At 39.8% G+C, this 19431-nt stretch overlaps 1 protein-coding gene and 1 pseudogene across 9 annotated transcripts in view; both read right to left on the reverse strand.

Annotated features, from left to right (window-relative positions):
* Positions 1 to 19053, reverse strand: part of PAIP2 (poly(A) binding protein interacting protein 2) — a 22014-nt gene extending 2961 nt beyond the window's left edge. Inside the window, exons 1-4 of one of the 9 annotated variants that reach the window (XM_058735270.1) lie at positions 16294 to 17308; positions 13138 to 13176; positions 2224 to 2387; positions 398 to 577 (exon numbers count right to left, since the gene is read on the reverse strand). In XM_058735270.1, coding sequence (XP_058591253.1) covers positions 398 to 577; positions 2224 to 2361 — 318 coding nt within the window. In that variant the 5' untranslated portion in view covers positions 2362 to 2387; positions 13138 to 13176; positions 16294 to 17308. Of the gene's footprint in view, positions 1 to 397; positions 578 to 2223; positions 2388 to 2804; positions 2968 to 10177; positions 10200 to 13137; positions 13177 to 16293; positions 17309 to 17334; positions 17606 to 17666; positions 17968 to 19034 lie in introns of those variants that run through there. The other 8 variants (XM_058735294.1, XM_058735249.1, XM_058735302.1 and 5 more) reach the window with 8 other exon arrangements.
* Positions 3310 to 8286, reverse strand: LOC131514862 (protein BEX5-like; annotated as a pseudogene).
* Positions 19054 to 19431: the final 378 nt, after the last annotated feature.

Genomic DNA, 19431 nt, shown 5'->3' on the forward strand with positions numbered 1-19431 from the left:
GATAAAAATGTGCAAATTGTGCCAAATGTTTAAGAAAAAAATTAATGAGCAAAACTTCTTCATCAAGCTACTTTTGTATAGGCAAGTCACATGGACATACAATATACTTCTTTTGGATTAAAGCTTTAAGATATTTACATATCCTAGGGTAATATAGTTATCAAAACTAAAAGCAGTGGCAAGAAGTCTGTTAGCAGCCTCAGACTAGCTCCAGAGTGTTGCCAGAAGTCACTCTAAGTCATAAGTGAGACTGAGAGGCCCCTGCTTCCATAGAAAGAAGCAGTACAATTTCTGAAGGGGAAGAAATGTAGAACTCTTGTTAAACAGATACTGCTGGCTTTTCCACTTATGGGAAAGATGAGCTAGTTTTTTAAAAAGATGAAAAATAACTTTTTACCACAAGATCTTCCAGAGAAGAGCCATCACTGATAACAAGGTCATTAAATTGGTCTTGGATTTGGTCCATAGTTTGTGGGAGATCTCGAGCTGGAATAAACCACTCATGTTCCTCTTCTTCTTCCAGCATTTCTTGGAAACAGCGTTCAATAAATTCTTCTTCCCATAACTCCTCTTCTATCTGGATTTATAATAAATAAAGGATCACTGATAGCACACTTGGTAATGTGTCACTAGGAATGATTTAAAATATCCTGAATTAAGGCATTTAAGGTGTGCCTGGGTGGCTCAGTTGGCTGAGCATCCAACTCTTGATTTCGGCTCAGGTCATGATCCCAGGGTTGTAGGATCGAGCTCTGCACTGGGCTCCGTGCTGGACGTGGAGCCTACTTAGGTTAGGATTCTCTCTCTTCCTCTGCCCCTCACCAGCTCATGTGCATGCTCCCTCTCTCAAAAAAACAAACAAACAAACAAAAACAAAAAACAAAACAAAACAAAAAAACAAAAAAAGCAATTTAAAGCATTTAAAAACACACTATTTTAACCTTCTCTGCTTCTGTGCCAAGAAAAAAAACGTTTACTGTAAGACTAGGGAGGATATGTTTAAGGTTTTGCTGTCTTTATGTGTCCTAGCAGAAAGTGGGGAAGTATTAAATAAAGGAGTGCTTTCATTGAGGAATGCCTATTGAAATTACCTGTGATACTTTACAACTACGAAAACCCTAAACCCAACCAAAAATGACTAAAATTCTGTACAGGGTAGGGTCAAGGCATGGGTAATTAAAAACAAATCCAAACCAACAAAACAGCCCAAATGATTCTCACTGAATTAAGACTACACTGTTTTACTCTAGAATATCCATTACTGGATATGGTGAAATCCAGCTGACTACTGATTACCAAAGCCATGATCAGGGAGGAACTAGACAAAAGATGGGAACAGATGCCAGAAATATGGAAATAAAAGACAACATTCATCAATGTCTGAGCATTCTCTAAAGAGAACAGTGGTGGCAGATTTTCAGGCTCATCAGATTGAGAACCTCAGGTGAAACACAACACAATTCTGTACCCTAGTACCTAGGACTATCTGCTCCTGCTTTCTACTCTTTTAACAGCAATCTGATTGGTGCATGGCAAAGGATTCCAAACCTAACTGTACACTGGAACCAACTTTATTTTTTTAAGTTTTATTTTCAAGTAATCTCTACACCCAATATGGGGCTCAAACTCACAACCCTGAGATCAAGAGTCACATGATACACCAAATAAACCATCTAGTTGCACCCTATCTTGGAGCTTTTAAAAAACAAGTTTCCTGGGGCGCCTGGGTGGCGCAGTCGGTTAAGCGTCCGACTTCAGCCAGGTCACGATCTCGCGGTCCGTGAGTTCGAGCCCCGCGTCAGGCTCTGGGCTGATGGCTCGGAGCCTGGAGCCTGTTTCCGGTTCTGTGTCTCCCTCTCTCTCTGCCCCTCCCCCGTTCATGCTATGTCTCTCTCTGTCCCAAAAATAAAAAAAAAAAAAAAAAAAAAAAAGTTGAAGAAAAAAAAAAAAAAAAGAAAAAAAAAAATAAAAAACAAGTTTCCTAGGCTCTACCCTAGTCCTCCTGAATAAGAATATCTGGGGTGGAATGCTGAAAAACCTCCCTATATTATTTCAGTGAGCAGATAAACCTGGTAGTAATCAGCATCCAAATAAAAGAGGAGTAGTGGCACATTAATCCATATATTTCATATATAAGGGACGAAATAAAACACGCTTCAGGGTCAAGTACTGAGAGCTGTTATGGGCTACAAAAGAGAGAGTATGTTTGTACATAAAACTAACTTGTCTGTTGAATTCCTCTTCATTTTCCATCCACATGTACTCTGCAAATGGATTGTCATCTTCATGAGAATGACCATTAATAATCACATCTTCATTGATGATGCTTGGGCTAGTACTGCTGCGACTTGGATCTTTCATGGTTGGCGTTAGTTGTCGTTTTTAACCTTAAAAGAAAAACAATAGTTAATTGTGTTAGTCATTCTTTCGGTTCTTAGTGAGCAGCTATTATCTCCAGGAATCATGGTTAGGTATTACATGCACATGATGTATTAAGGCACATGATAAACCAAGCAAGTGGAAAGTTTCATTTTTTTTTTTTTCTCAAATGATCTCAATATTTAAGAAATTGCTGAGAATAGCCTAGATTCATCTAGTGCTTTCTGGTAACAGCAAATGACGGTAATCAACAGCTTGAACGTAATTCCCAAATCAACCAATTTTTTAAATACTGGATATCTCTTGCTTTATAAAACAAGGTCTGGAAGATCTAAATCAAGTGACTTTATGAAAAGCAAATTCTACTTTTAACAGGTGATATTAAAAAGCTCAGAGATTGCAAATGAAAACAGACTTTTAATAACCTCTTAGTTCCTCAGTCCCAAGGTAAAGAATGCTGTGGATCTCTAGACTTCATAGCACGCTCTCTATTTGCTTTGTATCTCTGGGTCCATGTCGAATTTCTCCATGTCTGGATCTGTCCACTGTACAATGATTTGCAAGCCAAGTAATCTCATATATATATATGTGTGTGTGTGTGTGTGTGTGTGTGCGTGCGTGTGTGTGTATGTATGTATATATATAAATATATATATATAAATATATATATAAATATATATATAAACATATATATATAAATATATATATAAATATATACATAATATGCGTGCTATTCTTTTTTTTTTTTTTTTTTTAAGAAAGAGAGCACAAGCTGGGGAGAGGGGCAGAGAGAGAGGAAGAGAGAGAATCTTAAGCAAGGGGCTCAATCCCATGACCTGGGACCATGACCTGAGCTGAAACCAAGAGATGAACTCTCAACTGAGAGAGCCACCCAGGTGCATCTATTTTTAAAGTTTGTTGAGAGAGAGAGAGAGAGAGAGAGAGAGAGGAAATGAATGAATCCCAAGCAGGTTCCACACTCCATGCTGAGCCCAACTTTGGGTTCAATCTCACAACTGTCAACAGTTGGATGGTTAAGTGACTGAGCCACCCAGGTGCCCCAATATGCATGCTTTTAAATGAGAGAGTTTATCTACAGACTGCTTTTTAAACTGCTTTACTACCTTCACAGTATGTAATAAACTTTTCCATGCAAGTTTCTGAAACTCCCCTGCTGACAGAAAAACTTCCAGACTAACTCAAAATGAAATATCCAAACAGAAAAATGACAGCCCACTTCGGATCCTCTGTTCCCCCTCTCTCTGCCCCTCCCATTTTCTCTTTCCAAAACAAAACAAAAACAAACAACTTTATTAAAAAAAAAAAAAAGAAAGAAAGAAATATGACAGAACACCAGATTCACAGCAAAGGGTACATCAAGAAAACGTTACTTTGGGAAGCAGGATGTTTTATTATTAATATTAACCTCAGCATTCAAGGCATAAGATAAAACTCATCACGATAGGATGAGGGGGATGTCCTATAAGAATGTGCAAACTGCACCTCAAATGAAGCTCCCTAATTTTCCTCCTTATCTCTCTCATCTCCTCCATGAACCGTTCCATATCATCAGCAACTCCATCTATCATACCAAGGTTACTGACAAGCCTATTGGGCATATCCTGTCTAACATCATGGGCAGGTGAGGCCCAACCTGTTCTAATACTTCCTCCAGGCCCCTGGCCTTCACCACCTCCCAAAGAATGGGCTTCTTCTGCATTCTGCACTGCAGCCTGCTTTTCTCCTATGCTTTCCTGGGAGACCTTTTCCATGTTGAGATTTCTTTTCCTGCTTCCTCTTCCTACAGGGATCAGAAGCAGTCTTCCTCTCTTAGCTTTGAAATTTGCTGCACCAATGGACCTAAAGACCTGTTATGGATAAGTCAGCTTCTATGACTTCTTCCTTCCCATGGCTACAGACTCACCCACCTTCAAAGCAACAGCAAGCAGGTGCACAGCCACAAAGGACTACCAGACTCCAACTAGTTCAAGCATCTAATCTCTTTCTATGTGAGTAAAAACACAACAATATCTAATACAGTAGACTGGGTTTCTTATATACTATTCATTAAATGATAACATGATCTAAACCAGTTGATACACTGCTGGCTAAAAGTGTGAAACTTAAGGGTCAGATTCTACAATATTCTACCAATTCATTAAGTATGAAATTGCTAAAAATGAGTTTACATGAGTCACTTGTACATAAATTCAAACAGCAGTGTGACCTGTGCCAAACGAAGAAATCAGCATACCTAATATGAGAAGAGTGTTTAAAAAACTTCAGGTGTTCTTACTCCAGTTATAATCAAGAAAAACACTAAAAACTAAAATGTCCCACCACAAATAGTTTTTTCCTTTGGTAAGGTTCAGGGAGCACTTGCTCTATATGTATTGCCAGTCCTAATTCATTATTTTTTTAAAACTTTTTTATCAAAGATATTCATTCTCTGTTTTCTGTCCTGTCTGCTTTTATAGTGCCTTCTATTATTTTCATTGTACCCACACCTTAGCACATAAATCTCAGTCTGTCTCTGCTTCTCTTTCACATGTATACATACAATAATAAATAACTAGGGCAGCAGTTCTTAGTAACTTATATTTGAGGACCTCTTAACAAATACAGATGTCACTACCATGATGCTACTGTCAGTAGTATTCAGTATTTCAGAAAATACCTGTGTGTTTCAGGATATAAACACCCCAGCCCCAGCCTAAGAGACTAAATTCACATTATATTAAATAGTATGAGTTTTCATTATACATACATACTCTTAAGGTTAAGTCCATAAAAGGAATCTAAGAAAGGGGCACCTGGTTAGTTTAGTCAGTAAAGCATGTGACTCTAGATCTCGGGGTTGTGAGTTTAAGCCCCACACTGGGCTGTCTGTTGTCAGCGCACCTGCTTTGGATCTTCTGTCACCCCCTCTATTGACCTCTCCTCGACTTGCATGCATGTGCTCTCAAAAAAATAGCAAAACAGGGGCACCTGGGTGGCACAGTCGGTTAAGCGTCCAACTTCAGCTCAGGTCATGATCTCACAATCTTGTGAGATCAAGCCCCGCACTGGGCTCTGTGCTGACAGCTCAGAGCCTCAAGCCTGCTTCTGATTCTAGGTCTTCCTCTCTTTCTGCCCCTCTCCTGCTTGTGATCTCTCTCTCAAAAATAAACATTAAAAAAATAAAATAAAATGTCTTTAAAAAAATTTAAATATGCCTCTGTAATCAAATTATATCTACATGTAAAGGCAATCTATTTTTTTTTAAAAGTCCATTCAATTTATGAGCACAAGCTTATGTAAACCATGAAAAATGTGCCTCAGGAAATTCTATAGTCTGAGAATCCCAAAGGACTCCCCTCTCTCTTTGATGCCTACCAGTAAACAAAGAAAATATCAACAGTGCTTAGCAAAAAAGGGCCCAATCCCTGTATTTGACAAGGCTCTAGGTCAGCTTTTTTGCTCATTATCACTTCATCAAACAAGCTGTGGCTTTGGCATAAATCCTAGAGAAAGAGTCCATAAAGGACTAAATAAAATTATTTTATTAAGCAATATTTGGGAAACAAATCATAACTGAAACCAAAAAGAACAAACTGGAGCCCAAACACTAATCTTGTATCTTAGACAGCTGAGGGAAGGAACAATTGCTGACCAAATTTCTGGCTACAGCCAGCCAGGTGAAAGCCAGAGGGGTAAGGATCATTTTCTTTCAGAATGTTGACGACTTACAATTATTGAACATAAGGTATTCTAATATAATGTGATGTATCCAATTTTAAATTTTTTTCTATGACTTGTTCTTGACCCTTCTTGGACCACATTCTTTATACTGGATCCTCTGCATGTTCTGCTGTTTTTAAAAACTGGGTATAGGATGGGGTGCTTGGGTGGCTGAGTCGGTTGAGTGTCCAACTCCAGCTCAGGTCAGGATCTCATGATTCGTGGGTTCGAGCCCCATGTTGGGCTCTGTGCTTACAACTTGGAGCCTGGAGTCTGTTTCAGATTCTGTGTCTCCCTCTCTCTCTCTGCCCCTCCCCAACTCACACTCTGTCTCTCTCTCAAAAAGTAAACATTTAAAAAAAAAAAACTGCGTATAGGATCACCTAGTTGGCTCAGTTCATATAGCATGTGACTCTTAATCTTGGGGTCCTGAGTTCAAGCCCCATGCTAGGTATAGAGCTTATTAAAAAAAATTGGGGGGGGGGGCGCCTGGGTGGCACAGTCAGTTATACGTCTGACTTTGGCTCAGGTCATGATCCATAGTTTGTAAGTTCAAGCTCTGCATTGGGCTCTGTGCTGACAGCTCAGAGCCTGGAGTCTACTTCTGATTCTGTGTCTCCCTCTCTCTCTCTGGCCCTCCCCTGCTCATGCTCTCTCTTTCTCTCAAAAATAAATATTTTTTTAAAAATTGGGTATATAAGGGGCGCCTGGGTGGCTCAGTCGGTTAAGCGGCCGACTTCGGCTCAGGTCATTATCTCACGGTCCGTGAGTTCGAGCCCCGCGTCGGGCTCTGTGCTGACAGCTCAGAGCCTGGAGCTTGTTTCAGATTCTGTGTCTCCCTCTCTCTGACCCTCCCCCGTTCATGCTCTGTTTCTCTCTGTCTCAAAAATAAATAAACGTTAAAAAAAAAAAATTAAAAAAAAATTGGGTATATAGTTCAAATACCATAAAATTTATGATTTTATTTTTTTTAATATGAAATTTATTGTCAAATTGGTTTCCATACAACACCCAGTGCTCATCCCAACAAGTGCCCTCCTCAATACCCATCACCCACCCGTCATCAACCCTCGGTTTGTTCTCAGTCTTTAAGAGTCTCTTAAGGTTTGCCTCCCTCCCTAACTTTTTTTTCTCCTGTTCCCTCCCCCATGGTCTTCTGTTAAGTTTCTCAGGATCCACATAAGAGTGAAAACAAATGGTATCTGTCTTTCTCTGTATGACTTATTTCACTTAGCATAACACTCTCCAGTTCCATCCATGTTACTACAAAAGGCCATATTTCATTCTTTCTCATTGCCACGTATTCCATTGTGTATATAAATTTATGATTCTAAAGTGTCGGATTGGCATTTGTTAAAAACAGTTAAAGGCAAATATAGCAGCCAAAGCCACCTAGGGCAAGGAAGAAGAGATGTGGCAAACAAAACACCAAGAAAAAAGCATGGGAGGAAAGATGGGTGAAGTAAATACTTTGGGCATAAGGGCTTTGAAAAGCTCCTGCATATTCTAGGGAACCAAGGCCCTGGGCAAGTCCAGTGCTGGGAGCATGCTCAGAAAAGACCTGAGGGGTGCCTGGATGGCTCAGTCAGTTAAGCGTCTGACTCTTGATTTCAGCTCAGGTCATGATCTCATGGTTCATGATATAGAGCCCTATGTCAGGCTCTGTAGTGACAGCATAGAGTCTGCTCGGAATTATCTCTCTCCTCCTCTCTCTCTGCCCCTCCCGCAAGTACTCTCTCTCTCAAAATAAATAAATAAACATTAAAAAAAAAACAAAAGACCTGTGAAGGCCCTATACTCTGGCTGACCTTCAGTATATGCACATAAAGTGAGGGCTGAGAAAGCTGTAAACTGCTTGAGTGTTGAAGGTATGCCTCAACATAAACAAGAAATCTACCTACAAAGACTGAGAGAATTTTTTTGTTCATAGGTATTTAAGAAACATATGTATTTAAAAAAATTTTTTTTCAACTTTTTTTTTTTTTTTTTTTGGGACAGAGAGAGACAGAGCATGAACGGGGGAGGGGCAGAGAGAGAGGGAGACACAGAATCGGAAACAGGCTCCAGGCTCCGAGCCATCAGCCCAGAGCCTGACGCGGGGCTCGAACTCACGGACCACGAGATTGTGACCTGGCTGAAGTCGGACGCTTAACTGACTGCGCCACCCAGGCGACCCTAAAAAAATTTTTTTTTAACGTTTATTTATTTTTGAGAGAGAGAGGGAGGGAATGGGGGAGGGGCAGAGAGAAAGAGGGAGACACAGAATCCAAAGCAGGGTCCAGGCTCCGAGCTGTCAGCAAAGAGCCCGACGCAGGGCTCGAACTCACAAACCACAAGATCATGACCTGAGCCACAGTCAGACACTTAACCGACTGTGCCACCCGGGCACCCAAAGAAAAATCTTTTAAAGATTTTTATTTTATTCTATTTTAAGCAATCTCTACACCCAACGTGGGGCTTGAATTCACAACTCCAAGATGAAGAGTTGCATGCTGTACAGACAGAGCCAGCCAGGGACCTCAGAAAATCTCTTTTTAAATAACTATCTGACCACTAAGCTAAAAGGCTTCAACGGCCATACACATACAAAAAGAACTCAAACTTTTATAAAATTAGTTCAGAAAAATCACTAAACAGATCCATAACAAGCAGAACAAAAACCCTGCAGAAAGGAGAATCTGATTTTTAATGGCACTACATTATAATATTAATGTCCAGTTTTCAACAAAAATGAGGAGTCATGAAAAGAAGTAAGAAATATGGCCTATACACAGGAAAAAACAAACTTCCTTGAGGAAGCCTAGACATTGGACTTACAAGACTTTACATCAAGTACAAAATAATTAAAGGAAACCATAATAATAAGGTCTCATCAAATAGAGAGTATCAGGAGTGATGGGATGGCTCAGTCAGTTAAGTGTCTGTTGGTTTTGGCTCAGGTCATGATCTCATAGTTTGTGGGTTCAAGCCCTATATCCAGCTCTGTGAAGACAGTGCAGTATCTGCTTGGGATTCTCCCTCTCTCTCTGCCAGTCCCCTGCTAGTGCTGTCTCTCTCAAAATAAATAAACAAACATTAAATAAAAGTGGGGGGTCACCTGGGTGGCTCAGTTGGTTAAATGTCTGACTCTTGATTTCAGCTTGAGTCGTGATCCTGCGGCCGTGGTATCAAGCCCTGCATTGGGCTCTGCGCTGAGCAAAGAGCCTGCTTGGGAGTCTCTCTCTCTGTCCCTCTCTGCCCCTCCCCTGCTCATGTGCTCTCTCTCAAAATAAATAAACATGAAAAAAATAGAGAATATCAATATAGAAAAACTAAAAAGAAACCAAACGGAATTTCTGGAGTTGAAAAGTACAGTAACTGAAATGAAAAATTTACCAAAGGATTACAACAGATTTGATCAAGGAGAAAACAAATCAGCAAATTTAAAGATAAATCAATTGAGATTAATGAGCTTTGGGAGGGAAGTAAAACAATGAAGAATAATGAACAGAACCTTAAGACCAGTGGGCAACTATCATACAAATAATGGGAATCTCAGAAGACAAGGGGCCAGAAAAAATATTTTAAGAAATAACGGCCTCTTGGGATGCCTGTCTGGCTCAGTCAGTGAAGCCTGGGACTCTTGGTCTCAGGGTTGTGGGTATGAGCCTGCATTAAGTGTAGAGATTGATTAAAAATATATACATATATATTTTTTAAAGAGAGAATAAGTAAGCAGGGGAAGAAGGGCAGAGGGAGAGAGAAAGAATCCCAAGCAGGCTCCATGCTCAGCACAGAGCCCGACGTGGGGCTTGATCCCATGACCCTGGGACCACAACCTGAGCTGAAATCAAGAGACAGACGACTGACTGAGCCACCCAGGTGCCCCTAAAAATAAAACCTTTAAAAAAAGAAAATAGTGACCCCAAACTCCTCACACTTGATAACAAATCTGTATGTATTACTCTACATATCCAAAAGCTCAACAAATTCCATGCAGTATAAACTCAAAATGATCCACAATTAAGACACATTATAATCAAATTACTGAAAGACAAAGAGAAGAGATTATCTGCAATACAAGTGTCTCTTTACATACAAGGAATCCTCAAAACAAGATTAACAGTTGATTTCACATTAGAAACCACAGAGGCCAGGGGTGCCTGGGTGGCTCAGTCGGTTAAGCATCTGACTCTTGATTTTGGCTCCGGTCAAGATCTCATGGTTCGTGAGTTTGAGCCTGTGTCAGGCTCTGCATTGGCAGTGAGGAGCCTGCCTGGGATTCTCTCTCTCAAAAAAAAAAGAAAAAAAAAAAAGATAAGTATTTACAAACCAAGATACAAGAGTCAAAGTGCAGAATATCAAAGGGAATTTTTAAAAGACAAAAAACATTATTTTCAAAAAAATGACAAGAAAAATCATATTCTCAGTAATAAAAAGCAAAAAACGAAACTGAAAGAAAACTGCTAGAATGCCAGACCCTGGCAGAAAACAGCTTACAAACATAAATGAACTAGAATATTTCCATTGTTATTATTCAGGAATAGTTTGAATAATAAGAATGATGGGATCCTGACATACGAATCTAAAGTTACATGGGCTCAGTGCTCTTAAAATATCTTTAACAACCTTTAATTTTGTTTTTCTTGTTATGATTAGTGTATTTAGGTTTTTTACCTCTTTGGTTAATTACAGTAATTTATATTTCATTAAAATTTCATTTTCTCCGCAATTTTAATTTTGTTATAAAATTGCAAAGAATGTAACTATTCTAACTTGTTTCATTACATATAATTTGATTATATGTTCCTTTTCCTCATTTAGAGATTTATCTTAGAAAAAAAACTCCAGGTTTGCAATGTGCATACCCGTGAGTCTAATAAACTCTTCCTATATATGTATTAAGAGGAAGATCTGTGCATTTCAAATGCACAGAATCTCTGAGAACATATAAAACAGAGAAGCAAATCATATCTGATAAGGAACTTGTATTTAGAATATATAAAGAACTATTACAACTCAATAAAAATGACACAATTTAAAAATGGGCAAACAACAGTTTTCCAAAGAACATACAAATATCAATAAATACATGAAAAAATCCTCAAAATCATTAATCATGGGGGAAATGCAAATCAAAATCACAATGGGATGCCACTTTACACTAGAATGGCTGTAATAAAAAAGATGGTAAGTATTGGTGAAAACGTGGAGAAATTGGAACCTTCGTTTACTGCTGATGGGCATGTTAAAATGATGCAGCTAATTTGAAAAAGTCTAGCAGTTCCTCAAAAGATTAAACATGGAACCCGATATTTATACTAAGTATACATCTAAGAGAAATGAAAATATATGCCCTACACAAAACTTGTACACAAATTTCCGTACCAGTATTATTCATAATAGCCAAAAAGTGAATAAAACCCAGTGGTCCACCAATTGATAAATACTATGTGGTATCTCCATACAACAGAATATTATTTGACAATAAAAAGAAATGAAATACTTGATACGTGCTGTATCATGGATGAACACTGAAAACATTATGCTAAGTGAAAGAAGCCAGTCACAAAGCATTACATACTGTATGACAGCTAAGGAGTATGGGGTTTCTTTCTGGGGTAACAAAAATGTTCTAAAATTGTGGTAATGGATGCACAACTCTCTGAATATCCTAAAAACAACTCTACCGTATACTTTAAATGAGTTACAGGCAGTGAATTATAGCTCAGTAAGAACTGTTAAGGGGTGCCTGGGTGGCTCAGTTGGTTAAGCATCCGACTTCAGCTCAGGTCATGGTATCACGGTCCATGAGTTCCAGCCCCATGTCAGGCTCTGTACTGACAACTCAGAGCCTGGAGCCTGTTTCAGATTCTGTCTCCCTCTTTCTGCCCCTCCCCCATTTGCACTCTGTCTCTGTCTCTCAAAAATAAACAAACATTAAAGAAGAAAAAAAAAGAACTGTCAAAAAACAACACTCAATGCCTACAGAGATAACTGGGTGGGGAGAGACACTGTTACATTCATCCATTGAATTTTGAATGGATACCTATTAAAAATTCAATTTTAATAAACAAAGCCCCTACTTTAATTCATTTTTTCTACATATTTTTATCAATTTGTTTTTTCACTTTATTTTCCCTTCACTAAATTTCTACCAATTTGTTACCCTGATTTTTAAGTCGACAAACGTTTATTTTCAACCTTCCATTTAATAAATGATTTGTATCTATAAATTTTCCATGTATTTTGAATTTAGTTCTCATCAAGTTTAAGTATCTACAAATTATTTAATTTATAATGAGCCAGAGATTATTTCGAAGAATATTTTTACATTTCCAAATGGTTCTTTTGTTTACCCTTTGATGCCCTGATTTCTAGTTTGACTTCATTATGTTATAAAATGTACCCAGTGAAGCACCTAGGTGGTTCAGTCAGTTAAGTCTGACTTAGCTCATGAGATCATGGTTAGTGGGTTCAAACCACAAATCAGGCTCTGTGCTGACAGTTCAGAGTCTGGAGCCTGCTTCAGATTCTGTGCCTCCCTCTGTCTCTCTGCTCCTCCCCTGCTTGTGTTCTCTCTCAAAAATAAACATTTTAAAATGCAGCTAGAAAAACCTTCACTTTTGGGGCTTATTATTGTTTTGTTTGCAGACAACTATGGTTTTTGCAAACCCCTTGGGTCTAAAGAGAGAAATGTGTGACTTCTATTTCTAAGGTACAAAAAAATATATATTTACATATCTACGTTTATATCTAAATCTAAATATAGATACATAAATGGTTTTTTTTTTTTACTTGATCTGTTAAATTCTGAAAGTGTTCTATTCAAGTCCTATACTCTAAGAGTTAGACTATTTGAACCAGTCTCAGAGATTTATCATTTTTGATAACTGATGGTTGGTTTTATGTCTTCCATCATAATTTTTAAATTTTTCTTATAGTTTCTCATATTGTATTCCTGTAGTGTTTATTTTCCTATTTTTAGGAACTCTGCATACTGGTGAGTGTAATAAACTCATATTTTAAAAAATATCAGATTTATTTTCTGTGACTTACAAACTACTAAGGAATCTCAGTTGGTTTTCTCTCCCGTGTCTGAAATATAATTGAGATCAGTACTGTAAGTTTAAGGTGTAGAGCATGATAATGTGACTTACATCTACTGTGAAATTAAAATAGATTTACATAGATTCCTATTCATTAAAAACGTGCTCTATACACCTCCAAACAATTCAAGACATTTAGAATGCTTTTCCTTGTTCAGGGCCTCCAACCCATCCCTGCTCCCAGACAACGAAAGAACCTTTAGAATGATTTTACTTATCCCATTTCCTTCCTCCCACTCCATCTCCTTTGTTTTGTGGAAATAATTTAAGCAGTGTTAGTTCCATACTGTTTGGTTTTCCTTTAGGTATAGATCTTTTAGAATTTTTTAACCAAACACAATTAACATTATTGTCTATATTTTTACTAGATTGTTATCATTGTTTCTTTTATTCACAATCTTCCCCTAACTTGACATCTTTAATATTTCTTCACAAGGTCATGCAAAAGTATTAATTTCTCAGCTGCTGCATGTCTCAAATTGTCTTTTGCTTTTCTATTTAAATAATATTAAATGGGACAGACGTAGACTTGTGTCTTTTCTATTATCTGCAAATATTCCAGCTTTCATTGTGTTAGTTTTTCTTTCGTAAAGATCCCGCTCATGGAGCGTGTGGTGGCTTAGTTGGTTAAGCATCTGACTCTTGATTTCAGCTGAGTTCATGATTTCAGGGTTGTAGGACCAAGCCCTGCATCCAGCTCTGCGCTGAGGGTGGAGCCTGCTTGGGATTCTCTCCCTTTCTCTCTCCGCTCCTCCCCTGCTGTCACCCTCTCTCTCTAAAGAAATAAACATTAGGGGCGCCTGGGTGGCGCAGTCGGTTAAGCGTCCGACTTCAGCCAGGTCACGATCTCGCGGTCTGTGAGTTCGAGCCCCGCGTCAGGCTCTGGGCTGATGGCTCGGAGCCTGGAGCCTGTTTCCGATTCTGTGTCTCCCTCTCTCTCTGCCCCTCCCCCATTCATGCTCTGTCTCTCTCTGTCCCAAAAATAAATAAAAAACGTTGAAAAAAAAAATTAAAAAATAAATAAATAAATAAATAAAAACAATAAACATTAAAGTAAACAAATAAATATGGTTTCCAGCAATGTCCATTCTTTTATATTCTTTATGAAATTTTAAATTATAGAAATCTTTTAAGTTTTAGAAACTTCTCCCTAGTTTCATCTCTAAAGTATTCACATTAAAATTCAAATACAGTTCTCTCTTCTTTCCTTAATCTGACTCCACAGACACCTTTTCTTATTCCATTGAACTCTATTTTGAACAATTGTGACTCCTTAACCTTACTTGCATACATACATTACTATAATTAGTTGTCTCTCCAGCAGTGAAAGAGGATAAAGAAACCTCTGTTTCTGCTTGTTTTCCACTCAAGTTTGTAAGCAGCTTTGAATTTTTTGTTTTAATGTTTGGCAGTATATATTAATGATTAAAAGCAATGGCTCTGGAACCCAAGGGCAAGTTATTTAACCTTTCTGCGTCTCAGATTTCCCATCTATTAAATGGTAATAATAATAGTATCTATGCATAGAGCCTAGCACATAACAGTATTACCTATTTTGGGGCTTAGTAAACATTTATAGCAATTAAAGGTTGTTAGAGCAAGGTATAAGGTAAAAAAATCACATGTCCAAAAACCTGTAGGAGTGAAACAATGTGACAGAAGGAAGACTATAATCGTAATCTTAACAAGGTATAACAAAGGTGATCTGGTGAGAGTAAGGATGGGTCAGCACTGCCTATCATCACTACTGGATAAAAGCTCAAAGAACATCAGAAACACCAGCCTTATTTATAAAAACTGACACAAAAAATAAGCAGAAGGAATTCAAACCTCTATATCCACACTATCCAATGTGGTGGGGCCAACAGCTATGCATGGCTAAATAAAAATAAATTAATTCAAACTCAATAAAATAAAAAATTTAGTTCTTTAGCTGCACTTGCCACATTTCAAATGCTCAACAGACATGTGCTATTAGTACTTATTGGACAGCACTGCTCTAAACAGTAAGGAAATCTAGAACAACAAAAAAGACTGTTACTGGAACTGAAACTTAGGCTGTATCACATGCAAATTACTAATGTACCTATGCAAGAGGGTGGTCCAGATCACAAGGGGTATAGCCTGGGCAACTTTAATCTTGCACTGGGTCTGAAACTAAGATACGCCACTAACAACCTACCAGATCCTGGGTATGTCACTAAACAGTAAAATGGTTAAGAGCACATAATCTCTGGACTACTTGGGTTTGAATTCCAGCTCTTACTAGCTGTGTACACTGGACAAGTTAATTCACATCTCTCACTTGTTAGCTTTATTTTACAGTTGTACTTACCACCTAGGGAGGGTGAAGATTAAATACTTGTAAAAACACTTAGAACAATACTTGGCATTACTAAGTGCTGTGGAAATATGTGCCTAATAAAATAATTTCTCAAACTTCTATTTCCTCAATTTCAAAATGGGCAAGATAAAACTTGCTCTGCCTTTTTCACAGGTTATAATAAAGTCTGTAAATCACAAAAATGTAAAATCACAAAAGAAAGGGGGCTGAAGCCTTATTTTCTACCTTCTTTCACCTCCCACATTATCAATGAAATTGCTATGCTAACAGCATTTTATAAATGTTCACGTTTTCTATTAAAAGTGGAGCATCACTCTCTACAGTCAGAAAGGGGGAAACCTGAATAAGGTGTACAGTGCCTACTGAAGGAAAAGCCTACGATAAACTTACTCTGTTCCAAAGAGGGTAGAGATCATCTACCCTAAGCAGTAATATACATTATAATAAAACCCTCTAAGCTCCCAGGACTTTAAACATTACTTCCATTGCTTAACAACCATCCTTTAAAGAAAGAGATAAATAGGCAGTAATTTTTGTAGAGTTACCTATCTTTATTTATCGTAGACACTTATTTGTGAGAAAGAATTAAGTTTTGTACAAGTTCACAATTAACAAGCAGCATAAACAAGCTAATTTGCCCCAAATATCCTTTCACAAATTGGAATCAGAAGCACAAACCAGCAAACACTGGGAATCAAATTTAAATCCTTACAGAAACCTTTTTCTTATTTATAAACGTAAATTGAAAATGCAAACCAACACCTGCTCAACTGCAATTTGTGAAAAACCATGCCACGAGACTACAAGATTAGCCAGCGCACGAAAATGGGAATTTGTCTTCTGTTGTAACGTCAAAAGCTGTCAGCTGTTAGACTTTTTCCCACGGCAAACTGAAAGCCAAATTCTTTCTAGAGTTTGTGGTTTCCATGAGGTGATGGGGCTGCAAAATCAGGGAGTGCAAGACAACAAAAGGAAGCAGAAAAGGCCTCTTTTTGAGTCACCAGAAAATACCACTGCCGGCTGCTTCAACAAATGTTTTGAAAAAACAAACTTCACCGCAAGCCATATAATTTTAGTGGCAGTGGGGAGTAAGCATATAGTGGAAGAGAAATTAAAAAGGAGGACCGGAATGTGATTAGATGGGCCGTTAAAGTTCATCTGGTTTCCAATACTCCCGGAGCACGGATTCCAGCCCTTCTATCAGGAGCATGGGAAACAATATAACTAACAATAAGGAGTAAGGAAAGGTGAAGAAACGGGAGAAAGCAGATCCGAAAGGTACTGGCCAGTGGACGGTTGTAGAAAGCTCCCCTCGGACGCTCGCCAGCCCGCCAGTCCCTCCGCCCCTCTCTTCCCCAACCCCGGCGACGGGAGGAGCGCGCACGCGCAGCAAGTATGGGCTGCGCGTGGCGACGCGCAGGCGTAAACTGGGGAGAAACAATGAGCTTTGTTGCCGAAGCGGCAGTGGGGGGCAGGGGAAAAGGGTACCCGAGGGGAGGTGAAGAAAGTGGAGGGAGGAAAGGAGGCCACGAGAAAGTGCTATCCCGGCAACCCTCGCGCGCTACCGAGGACCCGGATAGAGTGCTGCGAGATCCAAATCATAAATAATAATGACAATGAGAAAAAAAGCGACGGCCATTTCTCAAAGAAGAAAGAGTCTGAGTCGGTCCCAGCTCATCCCTCAGATCCGACTGAAAGACGCAAGGAGTAAGGAAGCCATACAAGGCTTGGTGGCCAACAACCCAGGGGACCCTCAACCGTCGCCAAGGTGCTGCTGTCCCTCGACCGCCGGGGACGCCGCACCCTTCTGGCCGCTCCGCCCGAGGGAACCCCTCACCCAGTGCACGGCAGCGGGGACGGCAGCCAACGAATCCGGTCGGCCTCCGCGGATCTCCACAGGCACCGCCGCTCCCCCGCTCGTCGCGCGCTTCGCCCGCCGCCTCCCTTCTCCAGTCCAAACAAACACCCCAGCCCGGAAGTGACTTCACTTCCGCCGCCGTCGGCTCCGCCCCCTCGTTCTGTCAACGCTGCTCTCTGAAGCCACTAGAGAGCGCGCGAGAGAACGAGCGACCCCAACGTTCCCTTCGTATCCCAGGCTGCACACTTGTGCATGCGCAACGACCTCTTCTGCATACCTGGCACACGGGTATACTGGAAGTCGGGAAATCGTGTCGCATTCTTTCTGGGAGACTGGAGCTGGGCCGAGCCTGTGCCGGACACCCGTCTTTCAAGAATGTTGGCATGCAGTGAGTGGGGGAGCTGAGGACTGAAGAATACACCTTACAGACTACGTTACCTCCAATCCATTGACACGAAACAGGAATATCTAATCTAGATAACAACAGCCCATTTGTTGGGTGTATGTATGTGATACACAGTGTCACACTAACAGTGACACCCACCCAATGACATCCAGAGATCCTGAAACAGAAACAACAGGGGCGCCTGGGTGGCTCAGTTGGTAGGGCTCCTCACCGACTGAGAAGAACCTGCTTGGGATTCTGTCCCCCTTCCTCTGTGCCCCTACCCCACTTTCTCTCGAAATAAATAAGCTTAAAAAATATATATATGAAACAATAAGCTAAGACAAACTAACAGAAGGATACCAACTCATCTACAAGCACCTGCATTTAGACAGGTTCAGGCACACACATACACACACTCTGAAGCTAGATCTTTGCGCACAGTTGCAAATTATGTATATATGATCCCCAGGCAATATATGAAATCTTCTTTGTAGCTAATGAAGGAAATATTCTGTCCAGAGATAATATAGAAGAGTGGGACCTCAAGGTCCAAGAGTTTCCTCTTCCATTATCCTGGTTGCACTGCCTTCCATACATTAATCCTTGCAATCATCATTGGCAAGCCTCAACATACATATTTTTACTGATACTAATCAATGTATAGTGTATAGTATGTGTAAAAAAAATTGGATGTTTGAATAGGTATACACTGTATTAGAAAGGCACAAAAAGTAATTTCTTACCTTTGGGGAAGGAAGATAAGGGACTGAGATTTACTTTTTTACTTTTGTAAAATTTGAATATTAAAAGCACAGACCGGGGGCACCTGCGTGGCTCAGTGGGTTAAGTGTCCACCTTCACTCAGGTCATGATCTCATGGTTTGTGGGTTTGTGGGTTTGAGCCCCGCGTTGGGCTCTGTGCGGAACGCTTGCTCCGAGCCTGGAGCTTGCTTCAGATTCTGTCTCCTCTCTCCGTCCCTCCCTGCTCATGCTCTGTCTCACTCTGTCTCTCAAAAATAAATAAATGTAAAGAAAAAAAATTTTTTAAGCACAGACAGGCGCCTGGGCTAGTTTAGTTGGTAGAGCTTTTGACTCTTGATCCTGGGGGTCTGGGGTCATGAGTTTGGCCCCCTGTTGGCATAGAGCTTACTTAACAAAACAAAACAAACAAAAAAACCTCAACATGCTTTTAGTATCTACTAAAAGTAAGAAAAAAAGTTCCCTCCACGGGAAGGAATCTAGAAGAGGGCTACTCACGTTTAGGGCCATTTCACTCATTGAAGATCTGCTTAAGAAAAAAAAGGTGGGGGGCACCTTGGTGGCTCAGTTGGTTGAGCGACTGATTTTGGCTCAGGTCATGATCTCAGGGTTCGTGAGTTTGAGCCCCATGTCGGGCTCACTCCCATCAGTGTGGAGCCTGCTTTGGATCATCTGTCCCCCTTTCTCTGACCCTCCCCTGCTCATGTTCTCTCAAACATAAATAAACCTTAAAAAAAATTCTGTTTTTGGTCAATCCAAAACCCCAAAGAAGTGAACACAGTTGTTCTGCCATAGCCTCTGGGTGAACGTCTTTGGCTCTACATTTTCAGAACTATAGTCTAAACTGGGAGGAAAGGTTTGGCTTTGTTGCTTGCTGGGCAAACATCTCTGGGAA

This window comes from Neofelis nebulosa, chromosome 1, assembly GCF_028018385.1.
Source record: "Neofelis nebulosa isolate mNeoNeb1 chromosome 1, mNeoNeb1.pri, whole genome shotgun sequence".
Classification (NCBI taxonomy): domain Eukaryota; kingdom Metazoa; phylum Chordata; class Mammalia; order Carnivora; family Felidae; genus Neofelis; species Neofelis nebulosa.